Raw genomic sequence first — 18,038 nt, 5'->3', positions numbered from 1 at the left:
GTCTCTGCTTTTTAATATGCTGTCTAGGTTGGTCATAGCTTTCCTTCCAAGGAGCAAGTGTCTTTTAATTTCATGGCTGCAGCCACCATCTGCAGTGATTTTGGAGCCCAAGATCATAAAGTCTGTCACTATTTCCATTGTTTCCCCATCTATTTGCCATGAAGTGATGGGACCGGATGCCATGATCTTAGTTTTTTGAAAGTTGAGTTTTAAGACAGCTTTTTCACTCTCCTCTTTCACTTTCATCAAGAGGCTGTTTAGTTCCTCATCGCTTTCTGCCATAAGGGTAGTGTCATCTGCCTATGTGAAGTTATTGATATTTCTCCTGGCAATCTTGATTCCAGCTTGTGCTTCATCCAGCCTGGCATTTTGTATGATGGACTCTGCGTATAAGTTAAATAAGCAGGGTGACAATGTACAGCCTTGACTTACTCCTTTTCCAGTTACTCTTTGGAACACATAGTAATGGATGAAGTGGAACCAGGTATAATCAACTGTAATACAATGTGAAAAATGCAATAAGAGGGATGAAGGAGGGTAAAGGTCTTGAAGGGAGCTAATAGTCAGGATTAACTCCCAAGAAAGTGTGTGAAAGTACTAAGAGAAGTTACTTAGATGGAAATGGGGGTGGGGGATGTTTTTAAAGAACTGGTCCTAAAATAGGAGGTTGGGCAGAAAGGCCTAAGACAAAGGAGGAATGACTGAGAGGCGGGGAAGAAGAAAAGGAAGGGGTCAGCACAGGCAAGATTGTAGAGGTGTTGATCATAGGTGCTTTAGCCTGGAGCCCCAGGGTCACTCTAATATTATCAGTCCTTCTGGAGCTCATTTCAGCAATAAATGATTAAATAATAAGAAAATTTAAAAAACCTTTGACTCAGCATTTTCACTTGGAAACTATTAAAGGTGTGTGCAAACATTTACCCATAATGGGATACTATGCAGCTATGAAAAATAGTTATCAAATATTTGATCAAATAGATTGACATAAGACTATTTTAAAATAGTTATAAAATACTGACATGGAGAGAGCTTTCAGAAATAGTACATGAAAAGTGAAGGCTGTGGGAATTCCTTGATAGTCTAGTGGTTAGGACTCAGTGCGTTCACTGCCGTGGGCCTGGGGTTCAATCCCTGGCCAAGGAACTAAGATCCCACAAGCTTCCTGGTGCAGCCCAAAATAAAGAAATTAAAGTAAAAAAAGAAGGTCACAAAGCTATTTTACAGTGTGCTCCTTTTTAATAAGTAAATGGAAACACATATATTTGTATACTAAAAACATGAATAAGAATGTTCAAAGTGGTGTTATTTGTAATAGCCTGAAATAGAAAACAACCCAAATATCTATCAGTGGTGAAATGGATAAACAGTGGTGCATTTATACAATGGAATATTCTATAGCAATGAAGATGATGAACTACAACTGCATTCAACAATGCTCACTATTCTCACTATTGGAATAGTGATTCTCAATATTGAAATAGTGATTCAACAGTGATTCTCACTATTGAAAAAAATTACAAAAGATTATGATTCTATATATATAAAATTCAGAGGCAAAGTTAATATATGTTGTTATGTCAGAATAGCATTTACTTTTTTGGTCATTAAAAAAAATTGTTAGAAATTACCCATAACATAAAATTTACCATTTTAACCATTTTAAAGTGTACAGTTCAGTGACATGTACTACATTCACAAAGTTGGGTAACCATTACCTCTCTCTAGTTCCTGAACTTCAAGCAGTACATGTTAGGGAGTCACTCTCTATTCCTCCTTCCCCCTGTTTTTGAAGAAGATGGAATAAAGCCTGGCAGGGAATATAGTGGGGGGCTTCTGGATATTGCTAACATTCTCTCTTTTTAAAAATCTGGGTGGGAGTTACAAGGCTGTGTTCATGTTGTGAAATTTTATCTAGTTGTACACTTATAATTTATATGCTTTTTGCATGTATATCTAAGTGAACAAGTTAAGTTGCTCCAGTCGTGTCCAGCTCTTTGTGACCCTATGGACTGTAGCCCACGAGGCTCCTCTGTCCATGGGATTCTTCAGGCAAGAATACTGCTGTGGGTTGCTGTTTCCTGCTTCAGGGGATCTTCCAGACCCAGGTATTGAAACCAAATCTGTTACATCTCTTGCATTGGTAGGCAGGTTCTTTACCGCTAGTGCTACCTGGGAAGACAGTTATATCTAAGTACATATAGATAATTGGGTGTATATATATGTGTGTATATATATATATACACACATACAGATATATATATATATGAAATGCAAACATTGTTTTTTTTTTCTAAGAGGTAATATTATGAATCTAGTTTGTATTTTGCTAATTTGTGTTTTCCAATTGGTCTTCATAGATTTGCATTACTCTGGTAATAAAGTTTTAAACTTAAAGTATCTTAAATAGAGAAATAACATTGTAATGTTATTGCCAACATCCGTTGGGTCATCGAAAAAGCGAGAGTTCCAGAAAAACATGTACTTCGGCTTTATTGACTACGCCAAAGCCTTTGACAGTGTGGATCACAACAAACTGTGGAATATTCTTCAAGAGATGGGATTACCAGACCACCTGACCTGCCTCCTGAGAAATCTGTATGCAGGTCAAGAAACAACAGAACTGTACATGGAATAACAGACTGGTTCCAAATCGGGAAAGGAGTACATCAAGGCTATATATTGTCACCCTGCTTATTTAACTTATATGCAGAGTACATCATGCAAAATGCCAGGCTGGATGAAGCACAAGCTGGAATCAAGATTGCCAGGAGAAATATCAATAACCTCACATATGCAGATGACACCACCCTTATGGCAGAAAGTGAAGAGGAACTAAAGAGCCTCTTGATGAAAGTGAAAGAGGAGAGTGAAAAAGTTGGCTTAAAACTCAACCATCTTAAAAATCTTAAAACTAAGATCATGGCATCTGGTCCCATCACTTCATGGCAAATAGATGGGGAAACAATGGAAGCAGTGACAGACTTTATTTTCTTGGGCTCCAAAATCACTGCAGATGGTGACTGCAGCCATGAAATTAAGATGCTTGCTCCTTGGAAGAAAAGCTATGACCAATCTAGACAGCATATTAAAAAGCAGAGATATTACTTTGCCAACAAAGGTCCGTCTAGTCAAAGCTATGGTTTTTCCAGTAGTCATGTATGGATATGAGAGTTGGACTATAAAGAAAGCTGAGTGCTGAAAAATTGATGCTTTTGAACTGTGGTATTGGAGAAGACTCTTGAAAGTCCCTTGGACTGCAAGGAGATCAAACCAGTCAATCCTAAAGGAAATCAGTCCTGAATATTCACTGGAAGGACTGATGCTGAAGTTGAAAGTCCAATACTTTGGCCACCTGTTGCAAAGAACTAACTCATTGGAAAAGACACTGATGCTGGGAAAGATTGAAGGTGGGAGGGGAAGGGGACGACAGAGCATGAGATGGTTGGATGGCATCAGTGACTCAATGGGCATGAGTTTGAGTAAACTCTGGGAGTTGGTGATGGACAAGTAAGCCTGGCATGCTGCAGTCCATGGGGTCACAAAGAGTCAGACATGATGAGTGACTGAACTGACTGAACTGAACATTGTAATGCCTTTCAAAAAAAATGTTCCTCACCATCAGAGGCCTTGGGTGTGTCCCACCAAAACCTTGCCTGTTCACTGTTTTGCCTGAGGACTGATACTCCTACATGTATCCATCCCCTTGTGTGGTTCTGGGCCTGTCCTCTCTTCCTGGTAGATATGGGAGGGGTGTGTGTGGAGACATGAAGGAGGCAGGAAGGGTGTTCCAGCTGTCCTCCACCACTGGGTGGTTGTGCTCAGAGGACTCGGAACAAAAGCTGAGAAATTTTAAAAGAAATGGTAGAGGCCAAGGCGAACAGGCTGCCCGAACTGACCAGAAAGGAGCATCAGGGAGTGACCAAGGGCCTCAAGGAAGCAAATGACTTTCCAGTCTGTCAATACAGAGATAAGCAACCACTCCAGAGAGAGACTTTCATAAAAGAAGACTTTTGCAGCCTTCTTCTATCACCCAGCATTCACTGAAAGAAGAAAGTACTGAGCAATATCTACATGTAAAGCTCCGTGTCTCTCTTTTAGGAGTTTGAAATGCCTTTTAGCCACTTTTGTCTTATTGGCTTTCTCATCTTTCAAATCTCAATTTTCATCTCTACCCCTTCCAGGCTCTCAGGCACTAATGAACCTCTCTCTCATCCATACTTCCAAAGCACCTGTTTACACTCTTCTAGATCAACCACCACATGGTGTCACAAGTCTTTGCCACCAAACTGTGATCTCCTTAGTAGCTGGGACTAAGTCTTTTTGATCACCGCATCTTTGATAACTAAACAGTAGATACCCAACAATTGATCTGAATTGTTGAAGGCAGAGGGGGCAGGGAGGGAAGTCTTCTTCCCACCCTTGACCCTTTTTCCAAGTGGACTGACTACACACATTCCTTCCCTTTTTCGTAAGGCTTTTATTCTCCACTTCTTTCCTTGGTTCTAAGATTTCTTGAATTCTTAAGAGATGATAACATGTTTGCACATGTACATGCCCTGGAGCTTGTGGTGCAGATTTATGGCCACTTCCACATGCTTTGGGCTTCCCTGGTAGCTCAGATGGTAAAGAATCTGCCTGCAATGGAAGAGACCTGAATTCTATCCCCAAGTTGGGAAGATCCCCTGGAGAAGGGAATGACAACCCACTCCAGTATTCTTACCTGGAGAATTCCATGGACAGACCATGGGGTCGCAGACAGTCGGACACAACTGAGCGACTAACACTCTCACTTTCTTTCCACGTACCTTATGGAGACTGTAGTCATCCCACATCCTCTCTAGCCCTTTGCTGATACTTGTTTTGCTTTTCCTTCTCAATTCCAGGAACTAAGTACGTGTATATAAATTGCTTTTGGCTGAGCTTTTAGAGAGGAATTTTTCTCTACATGTTAAAAGATTTCAGTCCTGTACCAGCCCTTTGGCTTATTTGTTGAACCCTCACAATATGCCAGGCACTGTGCTGGTTCAAAATCTAGGAGGAGAGATAGCTACCACTTTATATTGATTTATTTACTCATTTATCATCCTCTGGAAACATGTCTCAGGGCACCTGACCTAATCTTTGGTCATAGCTTCCTTAAGGAACTGATGTTTCTGCCAGATGTTCAAAGTAGACAGTGGTTGACAGGAAATGGGTGAAAACAGAATCAACAGAACTGAATGTTTAAAAGGCCCTGAAGCATGGAGGATGGGTCCAGTAGTTAAGATTTAGTGCTCCCAATGCAGGGGGCCTGGGTTCCATCCCTGGTCAGGGAACTAGATCCCTCATGTCATAGCTAAGATCCCATATGCAGCAATGGAGACCCAGTGCAGCCAAATAAATTTAAAAATAAAGAAAGAAAAAGAAATGGTTTATTTCAAAAATAAATAAATAAAGACATTACCATGAGGAGTGTGGGGCTGCAGGTACTGGCCCAGAGGAGGTTGAAGGAGTCGGCAGAGCTGGAACAAGACAGTGCCTTGATGTATGATAAGGCTGCTTTAGTCAGGAATCTTTTGGTTGAAACTGAAAAAAATCCACCTAAGAAAAAAGGAAAGCCTTTATTGGCTCAGAAGTTAAAAGTTCGGGGCTTTTAAGATCAAAGATGTCATTGAGTTTTGACACCTCTCTGTCTCATCTTTGCTTTCCTTTGTGTTAGCTTCATTCTTGGGCTGGTTTCTATGAAATTATCCTCTGATTCCCCCTTGTCACACAGAAGTCAAAGACTGGAGAGGAACAGAATGTGGGTGAGAAAGGCTAATTGATAAGGGCCACTTACCCTTCCACTCTTGAAGGTCACCTTCTTTTCAGATGTCCACATGTCCCCACCTTAGATCCCCTGGATGCCTTCTGTGGAGGTATGGAAGGGAACAGATGAGGGGATCCTGTTTCTAGACTCCAAATTGTTTGCTTTCTTAAAATAGCAAACCTACAGTCCTCCATCTCATTCTCTAAGGGCCTAAGTGCATCGTCTTGGCTGCATCCTCAGCCTTCCCGGGAAGCAGGAGCATTTGGGTTTGGTAAGATAAAAAAAGGAAGGTGGGACCCAGAAACTCTTTTTGACTCCCACTCCCCTCATTCTGGCCCTTGGTCTCGGTGCTTACCCGATCCTGACCTGTTTGTCTTACTTGCGCTTTCTTCCTGAGCCTTTTCAGACCCTTCCAGGTCCTGCCTCAACTTTGGGGTTTCAGAACTCCTCCACCGTCTGGTGAGCCCCCCTTCTTCCTCCTCACGCACACTCTAACTAAGCAGGACCAGCAGGAGAATACCCCACCCAGGGACCCCTTTTATTCTGAGCTCTGGCGCTTCCGCCTCCGGGGCGGAGACTCCTCCCCCTCACCGTCCCAATTGTATTCCCTGGAAGAGCAGCCGGAAAAGCCTCCGCCTGCTCAGACCGGGATAAGCGAGAAGCGCGTTCCTTCTCGCTCTTGGAGCCCGGGGAACCGCCGTGGAGATTATCACGGCAGCACCAAAGGCTGTGCGCACACCCGGGGCTCCGCTCCCTCCTGGCGCGGGCGGCGCGGGATCGGCTTCAGCACCACGGACAGCGCCCCGCCCGCGGCCTTCCACCCTGCGGCGCGCTCTGGCACGTTTAGGCGAGCCGGCGAGCTATGCCAGAGGCATGGCCTGGCTCTCAGGTCCCATGGCGCTGCTCCTCAGCTTTGGCCTCCTCGGACTGTGCTCAGGTAAGGACAAGTCGCCACGCTCTGTCTCACTCAGGCTCGACTTTGTAAGGGAGGGATCCCTAAGGCGGGAAGTCTCCTGGGAGTTAGGGGAGAGACCCCCAGGACAGCTGGAAGTACCTGGGAGGCTGAACTGGGAGAAGGACTTGCTCGAAGTGATGCGGAGAAGAGAGGGCAACCTGGGCAGTGGTGGCGGGGAGGGTGTGGGTACAGAGAGGAAGGAAGGAGGGGATCTCCCCAGGATTTCTGGGGTGGCAGGAAGGGGAGACTCTGACTGCAGCTGAATTGCTATTTAACTTCGAGTAAACCAGTAGCTCAAGACAATCTACCTGGTTCGGCACCCTCACTTGGTTCTCCATCATTTCCTGTCCCTCATGTTGGGCTCCCGATTTTGCTTACTCCACGGGGGCAAGGCAGGAAATGGAAGCAAGCAACTTCTCAACTCTCTTGGAGGGTGGACAGGAGACAAGAAGGGAAGAAGCTCTGCCAGGCTAAGGGCCAGGGAGGGGTCTCTGAGGACGTGGGGGTGCGTTCGTGCAGGGTTGCAGGAGATAGTGTGTGGTGGGGCAAGTACAAAAGGAATATACAACCAAAGGAGCTTTCCATATCTGCCTGCAATCTCATGAGAGGTGAGCTCCTGTATGTGTGAAACTTGAGGTGAAATATATGCCGTGTCCACACAGCTCAGGTAGCCCAGTTATTCTACTCCAACCCAATACCTTTTCGGGGAGGGGGTCACAGCCAGTCACATGTAGAGGCGCATAACATTACTGGTACACAGAGATGGGTGCTAACTGAGAAGAAAGGCTGTATGGTGGGACATATATGACTGTTCTCCTTTCACTACCCTCTAAAACCTTCCTTGAATTGTAGATATCTTCTAGAAGAAACCATGGAAACAGAAACTTCAAATATTTTGAAATGATCCTCTGAGATCTTGCAGGAAGAGCAGGGTCTCCACTGATCCTTGAAGAATAGGTTTTTAGTGGGAGGCTGTGGGGAGACTGTCTGGGCTTCTTGGTCAGTGATCTCAGAGAGGGACTTCTCTATGAGGGGCTTCCATGGGGGCAACCTAAGAATTTTGCTATCTTCTTAGGGATGGGCTGTGGGAAACTACAGCTTCCTATTTGGGCCTAGGTTGTCCCACTTGCCTAGGGAGAGTGGGATCCTGGGTGGGCCCTCCTTGCTGTGTACTTACTTCTTGCCCCCCACCCCACTCCCCTGCCCAGGAGTCTGGGGTACAGACACAGAAGAGCGGCTGGTAGAGCATCTCCTGGATCCTTCCCGCTACAACAAACTTATCCGCCCAGCTACCAATGGCTCTGAGCTGGTGACAGTACAGCTCATGGTATCACTGGCCCAGCTCATCAGTGTGGTGAGTGGGGGTCCCAAACTCTCTGCCCAGCTACTGAAACTGGCATAGCCAGAGTATGTTTGCACTAATTCTTCTGGAGTCCCCAAGGCTTGGGCAGGTGGGGGAAGGAGCCTGGGTGGTGCAGGGGGCCCACAGACTTGAGGATCGGTGGTGGGGGGCACTTCTCAGCAGCTTCTCTTCCCTGCAGCATGAGCGGGAGCAGATCATGACCACCAATGTCTGGCTGACTCAGGTTAGAGCTCTTCCTGCCCACACCTCTGGGCTTCTCTTTCCTCCATTTTTTTTTTTTTTGCATGTGCTTTTCCCTCTTTGAATCTCCTCAAGAGCGGCAGAAAGGTATAGACCTTGGGATCTTAAATAACTGGATATGAGTCTTGGTTCTTCCACTCACCAGCTCTGTTAACTTTGAATATGGTAAACACTGCAAGATTCATTTTCTCATTCACAAAATGTAGATTCTAATATCTTGGCTTGGCTATGCAAATTAAATGAAAAGCCACTTTTGCTGGGCCGAGAAGTCACGGTGGTGAGGCAATGACTTTTAAAAACTTCCTCAAGCCAAATAGGCCTCCTCTTGCCCCTGTCCTTGACCTTGAGCCCCTCCCAGGGCATAGGTCGGTGCTGCCTCCCTCTTTCCCTTTCCCAGGAGTGGGAGGATTATCGCCTCACCTGGAAGCCTGAGGAATTTGACAACATGAAGAAAGTTCGGCTCCCTTCCAAACACATCTGGCTACCAGATGTGGTCCTATACAACAAGTAGGTGACCCTGGAGGGATGGGAAGGCTGGAGGAGAACTTGAGAGTGCTCAGGTCTTGAAGAAAGTAAATTAGCTCATGCTGGGGGAGAGAAGGGGCTTTTCATTGGCACAGACAAGTCACTACTCAGACAGACAAACCCAAACCCGTGAGGTATAGTGTGGACTGCCAAGGTAACTTGGGTCATGGCCAGCTCCCTCCCAGTCAATTAGGACTCCCAGTGTTTGGAGCTGTGGTGTGATACAACAAGGATTGACAGCCCCCAGTGTGCAAACTGATTAAAAAATAGACTTTCCTGGAGGAATGATAAGAATCGAAGAACTTGGAGGTCCCAGTTTCTCCCCCAGGTTCCATCTGCTCTCCTACAATAAGCCCTCTTACCTCCAAGGCCCAAAGCCACTAGTCCCTAGACTCTAGGGACCATCTCCTGCTCCCACCTGCCCCTGTCCCTCTCCGTTGCACTGGGCTCCTCACTCTGACCTCCCTGGCTCCCCCAACGTCTCCACCTTCTTGTGGACCAACTGGCTTATACAGTACATGACAAATAACAGAGGGTCCCCTCAGGCCTTCTGACCAGGACACCTCTTCTCCCCACCAGCCCACCCACATCCCCTTCTTGCTTAATAATTCCTGCTCCTTTCTATCTGCCTCTTCCCATACCTCCCTTCGGCTTTCCTCTCTTCCCACTCAGGGCTGGGTGAATGGATGGGGTGGAGGCATGCTTAAATCAGGGCTGACTGTGCTGTCCCTTGGCAGTGCCGACGGCATGTACGAGGTGTCCTTCTATTCCAACGCCCTGGTCTCCTACGATGGCAGCATCTTCTGGCTGCCACCTGCCATCTACAAGAGCGCATGCAAGATCGAGGTAAAGCACTTCCCATTTGACCAGCAGAACTGCACCATGAAGTTCCGCTCGTGGACCTACGACCGCACTGAGATCGACCTGGTGCTCAAGAGTGACGTGGCCAACCTGGACGACTTCACACCCAGCGGCGAGTGGGACATAGTGGCGCTGCCTGGCCGGCGCAACGAGAACCCGGATGACTCCACTTACGTGGACATCACATACGACTTCATCATCCGTCGCAAGCCACTCTTCTACACCATCAATCTCATCATCCCCTGCGTCCTCATCACCTCTCTAGCCATCCTCGTCTTCTATCTGCCGTCTGACTGCGGTGAGAAGATGACGCTGTGCATCTCCGTGCTGCTGGCGCTCACCGTCTTCCTGCTGCTCATCTCTAAGATCGTGCCGCCCACCTCCCTCGACGTGCCGCTAGTCGGCAAGTACCTCATGTTCACCATGGTGCTCGTCACCTTCTCCATCGTCACCAGCGTGTGCGTGCTCAACGTGCACCACCGTTCACCCACCACGCACACCATGGCGCCCTGGGTCAAGGTCGTCTTCCTGGAGAAGCTGCCCACGCTGCTGTTCATGCAGCAGCCGCGCCACCGCTGCGCCCGCCAACGCCTGCGTCTGCGGCGGCGACAGCGCGAGCGAGAGGGAGCCGGCGCCTTCTTCCGCGAGGCCCAGGGGGCCGACTCCTGCACGTGCTTCGTCAACCGCGCGTCGGTGCAGGGCTTGGCTGGGGCCTTTGGCTCGGAGCCGGCGCCGGCAGCAGGCCCCGGGCGCTCCGGGGGACCGTGTGGCTGCGGCCTCCGGGAGGCGGTGGACGGCGTGCGCTTCATCGCAGATCACATGCGGAGTGAGGACGACGACCAGAGCGTGAGTGCAGCGCAGGGACTCGGGCATGGGATGCGGGGCTGCAGGGCCTCTCGGAAGCTCCGCAGACAAAGCTAATCGGAGTGCAGGTTGCCGGCAGTGCGAGTCTGGCCTGGGGCTGTGGGCCTGGGCGCTGGCACAGCCTCTTCTCCTTTGGCTTCTGGGAGGTGGTGCCGCCTAAGCTGCGGTTGGTACAGGATGACCTTGCGGCTTCCCGAGTACTATCATCCGGAGAGAAATGCCTCGGCTGGGGAATCCTTAGTGTCGCTCGTTTTGGAAAGGTGGCCAGAAAGGGGAGGAGGCCCTTGTGGGTTTGCAGCTGGCCTGTGGCTGTGTCCCCGGAGACCCTCTCTGCCGCTTGTATTCCCAAGACCATGTTGTTAACCTGCAGCTCTTTGCAGAAATGAGGATGAATCCTTTGGGTGCCCTGCTTTGGGGGCAAAATTGAGGGCAGTAGAAAGTGTGTATGGGAGGGGTGGGGGTGGTTAGGTGGCTCCACCGGCCACTGGGAAGAGGACAGAGCCCCAAATCAATATCCTTTCCCTTCTCTTCTGAGTCCTCAGGGAGTGGCCTTGTGAAATATTTATGGAGGTGGAGGCAGGTGAAGGCCAGGGCTTCCAAGACGTGCCCAGAGCTTTCTGCACACCCGGCTTTTTCTGCAGTGGCTCTCCCTGAAGGGGACTCCTTGGACACTGAACCAAGGAATGAGGAGGGGGGAATATGAGGGGTTGACTTCCCTGCATTTGGGGTTGTGGCTGGCCCCATCCAGCAGTCTTTAATCACCTGGCTGGTTCCAGGCTGCGGCTCAGCTGTTGCCAGGATAACTGGCCATGTTTCTACTGGGATGCAGTCATTCTGGCCTGGGGAGTAAGGAAGGGCAGGCTCCTGCATTATCGTTTGTGGGGGGTGGGATGCTCCAGAGCCTAGTGTCCTTTGGGAGGGCAGGAGCTGGGGCTTGAGCCAGGGAGCAGGTTATGGTCCTGATGGAAGATGAGAGGGACCGAGGCAAGAGAGGATGGGGCTGGAGGCTCAGAGGTGGCTGGGGCCAAGCGGGGAATGCTGGAGGTGCAGGGGCTCAGCTGGCTGTGTCTCTGCCTCTGCCTTCCCCACTGCAGCAAACTCACGTAATGTGCATTTACTGAGCTAGGTGATGAGGATGCAATGACCTACTTGGATGTTTCACAGGCATCTCAGACTTAACATGTCCAAAACTGAGTGCTTGATTTACATCCCTACCACCAACTTGCTCCTCCTCTCATCTCCCCATCTTTTAGTAAATGACATCACCATCCACCCAATGGTTTAGACCAGAAGCGTGGAGTGATCCTCGATGCCTCTGTTTCTTATCTCCCCCACCATCCAGATCATCAGAAGTCCTGTCTTGTGAGCTCAACCTCCAAAATAATTCTCAGCTTCATCCTTTATTCACCATCTCCATGCTCCCTCCCTGGCCGTAGGCCTCCATCAGCTCTTGCCTGGCCTAGGGCAGGGACTTCTAATGGTCTCCCTGATTCAGTTCTTGTGCTTCTTCATCCAAACAGACAATGTTTCCTGCTCACTATGTGTCATCTCTCCACAGCTCAGGTCACTGGCTTATCTGACGCTTGTTCTAAGCAAGCTAAGCGCTTTCCTGCCTCAAGACCTTTGCGCATATTGATCCATCTGCTGGGAATGCCCTTTTTTTTCCTTTTAAAAATTATTGCTATTATTAATTTTTGCCCTACTGTTGAGAGTAAGTGACCCTTTATCCCAAATACTCCAGCTTTTCTCTCCCAAGCACAGAGATATTGTCTTCTATAACTCAAGCTCAGTGATCAAATTCAGGAAATTAGCATCAATACCTTTATCTGATATAAAGTCCATACTAAAAATTTTTTCAATTGTCTCAGTAATATCCTTTGTAGCCTCTCCTCCACCTCAGTCCAGGATCTTGAATTGCACTTGGTTGTCCTGTCTCTTTAGTTTGCTTCACTCTGGAACGGTTCCTAGGCTTTGCCTTTCAGGGCATAGGCGTTTTTGAAGGGCCCAGGCCAGTTGAAGTTCCCTCAGTTTGCAAGTTGGACACGACTTTGAAACTAAACCACCACCACCACAGTTTGGGTTTGTCTGTTTCTTTCTTCAGTTTATTCCTGATACAGCTGGCTCCTTGCCACTTATCAGATCTTCGCTTAAGGTGTCACTCCCTCAAAGAGGCCTCCCCAAATCACACCCTGAATGATATCTCCACCTCCATTGCTCTGTCCTTTGCTTCCATGTAAGCACCCAAAAGGGTGTAATTATTTTTATTTTTACTCATTTTGTGTCCGTCTCCCTCAGTAGACTGAATTGCAGGATGTGTCTGTCTTGCTCTCTCACATCCCCAGTGCCCAGAATGGTGCCAGGGACACAGGAGGCCCAGGGTTACAGATGAACACGTGTGCAAAGGGCCAGACTCAGACGGGAGCGGAACGGCCCTGAGTGCAGGCCAGCTCTCATGCAGACCCTGTGACTGGCTCCCAAACACAGTGGTTATTCTCTTCTGGATGGGTTTGTTTGCATCTGAGACTCAGTCCTCCCATTCTGCGGCTGTTGGAAGGGGTTCCCCAGGCAGTTAGATAAGGAGAGAGGCCTGCAGGGCAGCCCTTCATTCACTAGTTCAACACGCATTTATAGGAACTCTGTGTTTGAGATGCTGGGATTACAAAAATGAGTCAGATCAGGTCCCTGTAGTTTACAAGCTCATAGCTTAAGTTGGGGTGGGGGTCGGGAGGGAGGAGAGGACAGGCATATGAATTGAACTGACAATACAGTGGAGTAAAAATACTGGGCCTCCCTGGTGGCCAGACGGTAAAGAATCTCCCCTGTAATGCTGGAGACCTGGGTTCAATCCATGGGTTGGGAAGATCCTCTGGAGGAGGGTGTGGCAACCCACTCCAGTATTCTTGCCTGGAGAATCCCCATGGACAGAGGAGCCTGGCGGGCTACCGTCCATGGGGTTGCAAAGAGTTGGACACGACTGAGTGTCTAAGCACAGCACAGCACAGCACAGAGATGCATACGTAATGCTGAGGGAGCCCCAGAGGAAACAGGTTCATTCTGATCAGGGGGATCAGAGAAGGCTTCATAGAAGAGGTGACATTTTGATTTAGGCTTTGAAAGATGTGTAGGAGTTCACAAGTAGAGATAGGGAGGACTGGAATTCTAGACTGGGAGGAAACACAAAGGCCCAGAGACCTGAGAGGACAGACTGGAGTTTGGTAAGTCTGAGTCGGACTTGGAAGAAGATAAATGTTGGCTCATATTTGTCATGGGTGCTCTTGATTCTAGACTTGGGAGTTTGGGTGGCTGCTGAAGGCAATGGGGTCACTGGAGGCTTTTAAGCAGGCAAGACCGGAGCCGAACTTTGGAACGGTCACTCTGGGGTCAAGGAGGGAGAGGAGTGATGTGTGATGGAAGTTGCTTATACCCGATCCAGTCCCCTCCTGTATTATGTGATTGATACCTAGGTCTCCTACCCTTCCTCTCTCCAGGTGAGTGAGGACTGGAAGTATGTTGCCATGGTGATCGACCGCCTGTTCCTTTGGATCTTTGTCTTCGTCTGTGTCTTTGGCACGATCGGCATGTTCCTGCAGCCTCTCTTCCAGAACTACACCACTGCCACCTTCCTCCACGCAGACCACTCAGCTCCCAGCTCCAAGTGAGGCCCTCCCCAGCTCCATGCTCCTTCAGCCCCTCTGTTGGACAATAGTTTTGGGTGGAGATGAGTGAACTACCAGAAAGAGAGGTGCTGCCCCCACAGACCCATCATTTCGCTTCACCTGGAGCCCCTCGCCTCCCCTCCCCCCACACCCAGCCAGCACTAACCTGGAGGCTGGACCAACTGCGTGGTGTCCTGGCGGCTCTCCTCCTCTTGGACCAACTCAGGCAATAGTGTTGCTGCTGGAGGATGAAGGCTGAGAAGTGGAGGATGGAGTAAAGTCATCGGCTGCCTCCAAGTCATGGAAAAGGGCTGTGCAGGAGCAGGGGGTGGGACAGGGGCTCTGACACTGTGCTGGGCTGGCCTGAGACCATGCAGCTCAGAAGGGAGACGCGAGGGGGAGAGGGGTCTGGGTGTGGCCTGAGGTCTGTCCTCGCTTAACTGGACAGCAGCTGACTGGGTGGGCCTCACAGTGGCCGGGGCTCCTGCTCAGATGTTAGCCTGGTGCTGAGGTAGGAGTCCTGGGGGAGAGTTCCTGCCCCACAGCCCCTCATTTCTATGCAGCCCAGTGCTCAGCCCCAGGTCCCCTTCTCCCAGTGAAGGATTCTCCCTAGACTTCCTTTCTTATTCAGGCCAGGGCGTGGGAGCAAGGTTTGGTATTAGGGGCGCCTCTGAGTTTCCAATCTTTGGGTGACCTACTTGGAGCGTAAAGGCTAAATTCTCAAACTGTATGAGTTCAGCTTCACAGGCTGTTCCTCTCCCTCCTCCCCACCCCCTACCTCGCCTGCAGTTTGAACGGACTGCTTGCTGGAGTAAGTAAACTAAGGATGTTAGCTTTCAGCAGACCCAGCCCTTTTGCCCGCAGCAGAGCAGGCTGGGCAGGAGAGGGCTGGCTGTGGAGGCCAGCCAAGCAGGGTGTGAATGGCCAGAGCTCTGCCACATCAGCACGGCTCCTGCTCCTGTCCTTCTATTCCTGGCTCCATCCTTCCTGCTCTGGCTCCTCCCCTTCCTCCTCCCAACCAAACCTGAGCTAGGCTGCTGCAGAACTTGGGAAGGACAAGTCTGCACAGCGGACTGCAGAGAGCATGCCCTGGAGGCTGTATCCTGACGCTTCTCTCAGGGGCTCCCCCGGCCTATGACCAGGGAAACAGACCTCTTAAGGGATCATCAGGCCCAGCCCCCATCACATGACCGGCTCTGATTTGTGGTCCCAACATGGGCTCAGTGCTCAGCCAGCAGGTCACAGAGGGGTCTGTCTGCCAAGGGCATCTAAGGCACCTGCCTGACACACCATGCTCTTCTCTGGAGTCCAGCTGGACGCCTGCTTCTGCAGGCACTGAAGTGGGGACACGCAGTGTAAGTGCAGACTCTGGGTGCCCTGCCACTTACTCTCAGCCATCCTGAGCAAGTCTGGCTAGGCCTCAGTTTGCTCATCTATAAATTGGGGCTAGTAACCCCTCTTCATGGGGTTGCTTTGAGGAAGGCATGACGTCTGTGAAAAAGCCCAGCACTGCACCTGGTGTAGAGTAGATGTTTGGGGGGTCATCTGAGAGGCAGGCAGAGCTGGTGGGCATGGGCTCAGCCACCTGTCATGTCAGTCTTCCTCCCAGACCTACCCTTACACTGGAGGAAATAGCCCCCTGAAACAGGGCCTGGGTCTGGGGGAGCTGGGGCTGGAGAGATACCACACAGGGGGTGCTGGGGTGAGCCTAACAGTCTTCTGGAGCCCCTCCAGCAAAGATTTGTCCCATTCCTGGGCTGAGCTCAGGCTCTGGCCTCCCGACACAGGTGTGTGCTCAGGCTCCCAGGAGATCTGGTCCCGTGCTGGCTGTGGAGGAACTCCATCCAGATATTAAACCAGCAGCTGCATGAGGTGTGCATCTCCCCACCTGCCAGAATGGGCATGCAGACATCTCTTTTGGGGGGTGAGTGTCTCGGCACTACGGAGACTCCCTTCTTCTCGAAACAGCAGATGGACGGTTGCCTGTGTTATCCCTGGACCCACCTTAAACTCACAGCCCTGAGGAAACATCCTAGAATCTGAAACAGCTATTGAAAAGGAACTCTCCCTCTGAAGGGGAAGGTGCTGACCTGAGGCCTTCCTGCCCAGCTCTCCCAGGCTCCTTGCCAGGGCAGGGCTGCTGGGGAGGCCCCATCAGCTGCTGTCCTGGCTGGACTTGCTTCCAGTACTTGCTGCAAGTGGCTTTTGTCCAAGGAAATTACTCGACAGTGCCAGAAGGGCTGCTAGAGAGTGGCTTGTCCAACTCCTCTCCATGAACCCCACCGACACACAGGGAAATGCAGGCCCGGAGGTTGTCTGCTGCCTGACCTTGTACAAGCTCTGAACTCTGAACTTGTTCATCCTCATCTGTGACTTGAGGGTGACAGCTGACTGAGGACTGCAGCAAGGGTGTGAAGGATCAATGTATAGAAGAAAGGGTTAACCAGGCAGGTTCCCTGGGGCCGTAGCATTCCCTCCATCTCTGGGTGCAGGCCCTTGCGGACTGCCTGTTGGGAGGACGGAGGTGTAGGGAAGAGGGCTCAGGCAAGGTGTTACCATGTGTCAGTACAGGCTCTGAACCCTCAGGGTATTGAGAAGCTTCGGAGAACCAGTCTCTTCCACTCATGGGTCCTCTCTCCTCTTGGTGGTGTTGGGGATGCCTCTTGGCCCCTTCCATGGGGGGTGGGGGGGGAAGGGGGGCATGGTGGGCATCTCTGGAGAGAACTGGGTACCCAGCTCAGCACCAGGTCAGGACAGGCGGGGTGGGGGTGGGTGGTCCCGCATATGAAGAGAGAGGGAGAGATGCTGGATGGAAACCCAAGCAAGCTGGACTTGGGAGACGGCAGCGAGCAAACAGTTGAGACTGTCTCCATCAGAGACAGGAAGGCCACAGGCCATCTGAGAACCATCTTTCATCTGAAAAGAAGGCATGAAAAACTGTCTGTGATGACTGGCACTGCAGCAGGAGGAAGGCAGTCTTCTGGCAGTGAGGAGTCTAATACTGGAACAGCTGGTCCCGAGTTATTACAGGTTTAAAAGCAAATAAGACACGGGCAGCGCCCAGCTGGCATTTCTGTGGTGGAAGGTTGGCTGCGCAGGAAGGGCGGGTCGTTTCCCCCTAGGGAAAGAGGGAGGGCGTGCAGCTTCGTCTCCTGTCCTGCGTCTCCTCCCACCCCCAGTGGGAGCTGCAGGGCACCAGTGGCCTGCTCCGGGCCAGCTGCTTCAGATGCCTTGTTTTTACTCCTCACAACAATCCTGCCCCTGTTGACAGAAGAAAAATGAGGCCCAAGAGACCAAGAAATAGCTGGTAAGTAGTGCTGGCCTGAAATCCCACACTGACCCCAGAGGCTATGCTCTATGGCCTCTGAGGCTGGAAGAAGAGCTTCCTTGGGAGGGAAGTGAAGGGCATCAGGGTCTTCTCTGAATCCCCTCCCGACTCAGTTCCAGTTGTCACCTTCTGCTTATAGGTAGAGTTGGGCTGGCGTCACAGCATCCCTCACAAGCCAACTCATGCTGGCCAGTCAGCCACTCACGACTAGACAGAGAACAAACAGCCACCTTTCAGTATTCATCCCAAGTCTCAGAGGCCAGTTTGAGTCACGTGGTTCCTACGGGACTGTTGGTCTAGGAATCATTAGGACACCTCACCCACCTGCTGTGTCCGTCTTCCCCCACACTGGCCTTGGCCACCCCATCTGCTCCTGGAATATTTGCACTGGTCTAGCCCACTCCAGGCCAGACTCAATAGGAACTCACGATTCTCATAAAGAAAGTTGTTTCCAAAGA

At 50.2% G+C, this 18,038-nt stretch overlaps 1 protein-coding gene and 1 long non-coding RNA gene across 3 annotated transcripts; one reads left to right on the top strand and one right to left on the bottom strand.

The window, feature by feature from the left end:
• Window positions 1-356: 356 nt before the first annotated feature.
• On the bottom strand, window positions 357-14,544 carry LOC122432957. Its single transcript, XR_006266986.1, has 5 exons — window positions 14,419-14,544; window positions 14,070-14,288; window positions 5,819-5,889; window positions 5,444-5,580; window positions 357-494 (listed from the first exon to the last, which is right to left on the bottom strand). It is a non-coding gene; the product is annotated as an uncharacterized LOC122432957 (long non-coding RNA).
• CHRNB2 (cholinergic receptor nicotinic beta 2 subunit) lies at window positions 6,428-18,038 on the top strand. Of its 2 annotated transcripts, XR_006266985.1 has the most exons (7): window positions 6,440-6,725; window positions 7,952-8,097; window positions 8,285-8,329; window positions 8,744-8,853; window positions 9,609-10,578; window positions 14,085-15,607; window positions 16,040-18,038. XR_006266985.1 is itself a non-coding variant. In XM_043455281.1 (6 exons), exons 1-6 carry the CDS (start codon window positions 6,662-6,664, stop codon window positions 14,253-14,255), a joined length of 1,506 nt encoding a protein of 501 aa, XP_043311216.1. In that variant the 5' UTR covers window positions 6,428-6,661; the 3' UTR covers window positions 14,256-18,038. The 2 variants fall into 2 exon arrangements, 1 of the variants encoding a protein (XP_043311216.1); XM_043455281.1 differs by having other exon boundaries at window positions 6,428-6,725; window positions 14,085-18,038.

Source organism: Cervus canadensis, chromosome 2 (genome assembly GCF_019320065.1).
Source record: "Cervus canadensis isolate Bull #8, Minnesota chromosome 2, ASM1932006v1, whole genome shotgun sequence".
Taxonomy (NCBI): Eukaryota; Metazoa; Chordata; class Mammalia; order Artiodactyla; family Cervidae; genus Cervus; species Cervus canadensis.
Note: the sequence above shows the minus strand (reverse complement) of the source record. Positions and strands in the feature narration are given on the sequence as shown.

Bases quoted from the DNA above. Each gene is read 5' to 3' on its own strand.
- CHRNB2 (XM_043455281.1), top strand. From the start codon at position 6,662: ATGGCCTGGCTCTCAGGTCCCATGGCGCTGCTCCTCAGCTTTGGCCTC. The intron at 6,726-7,951 runs GTAAGGACAAGT...TCCCCTGCCCAG, and splicing joins CCTCCTCGGACTGTGCTCAG to GAGTCTGGGGTACAGACACA. The intron at 8,854-9,608 runs GTAGGTGACCCT...GTCCCTTGGCAG, and splicing joins GATGTGGTCCTATACAACAA to TGCCGACGGCATGTACGAGG.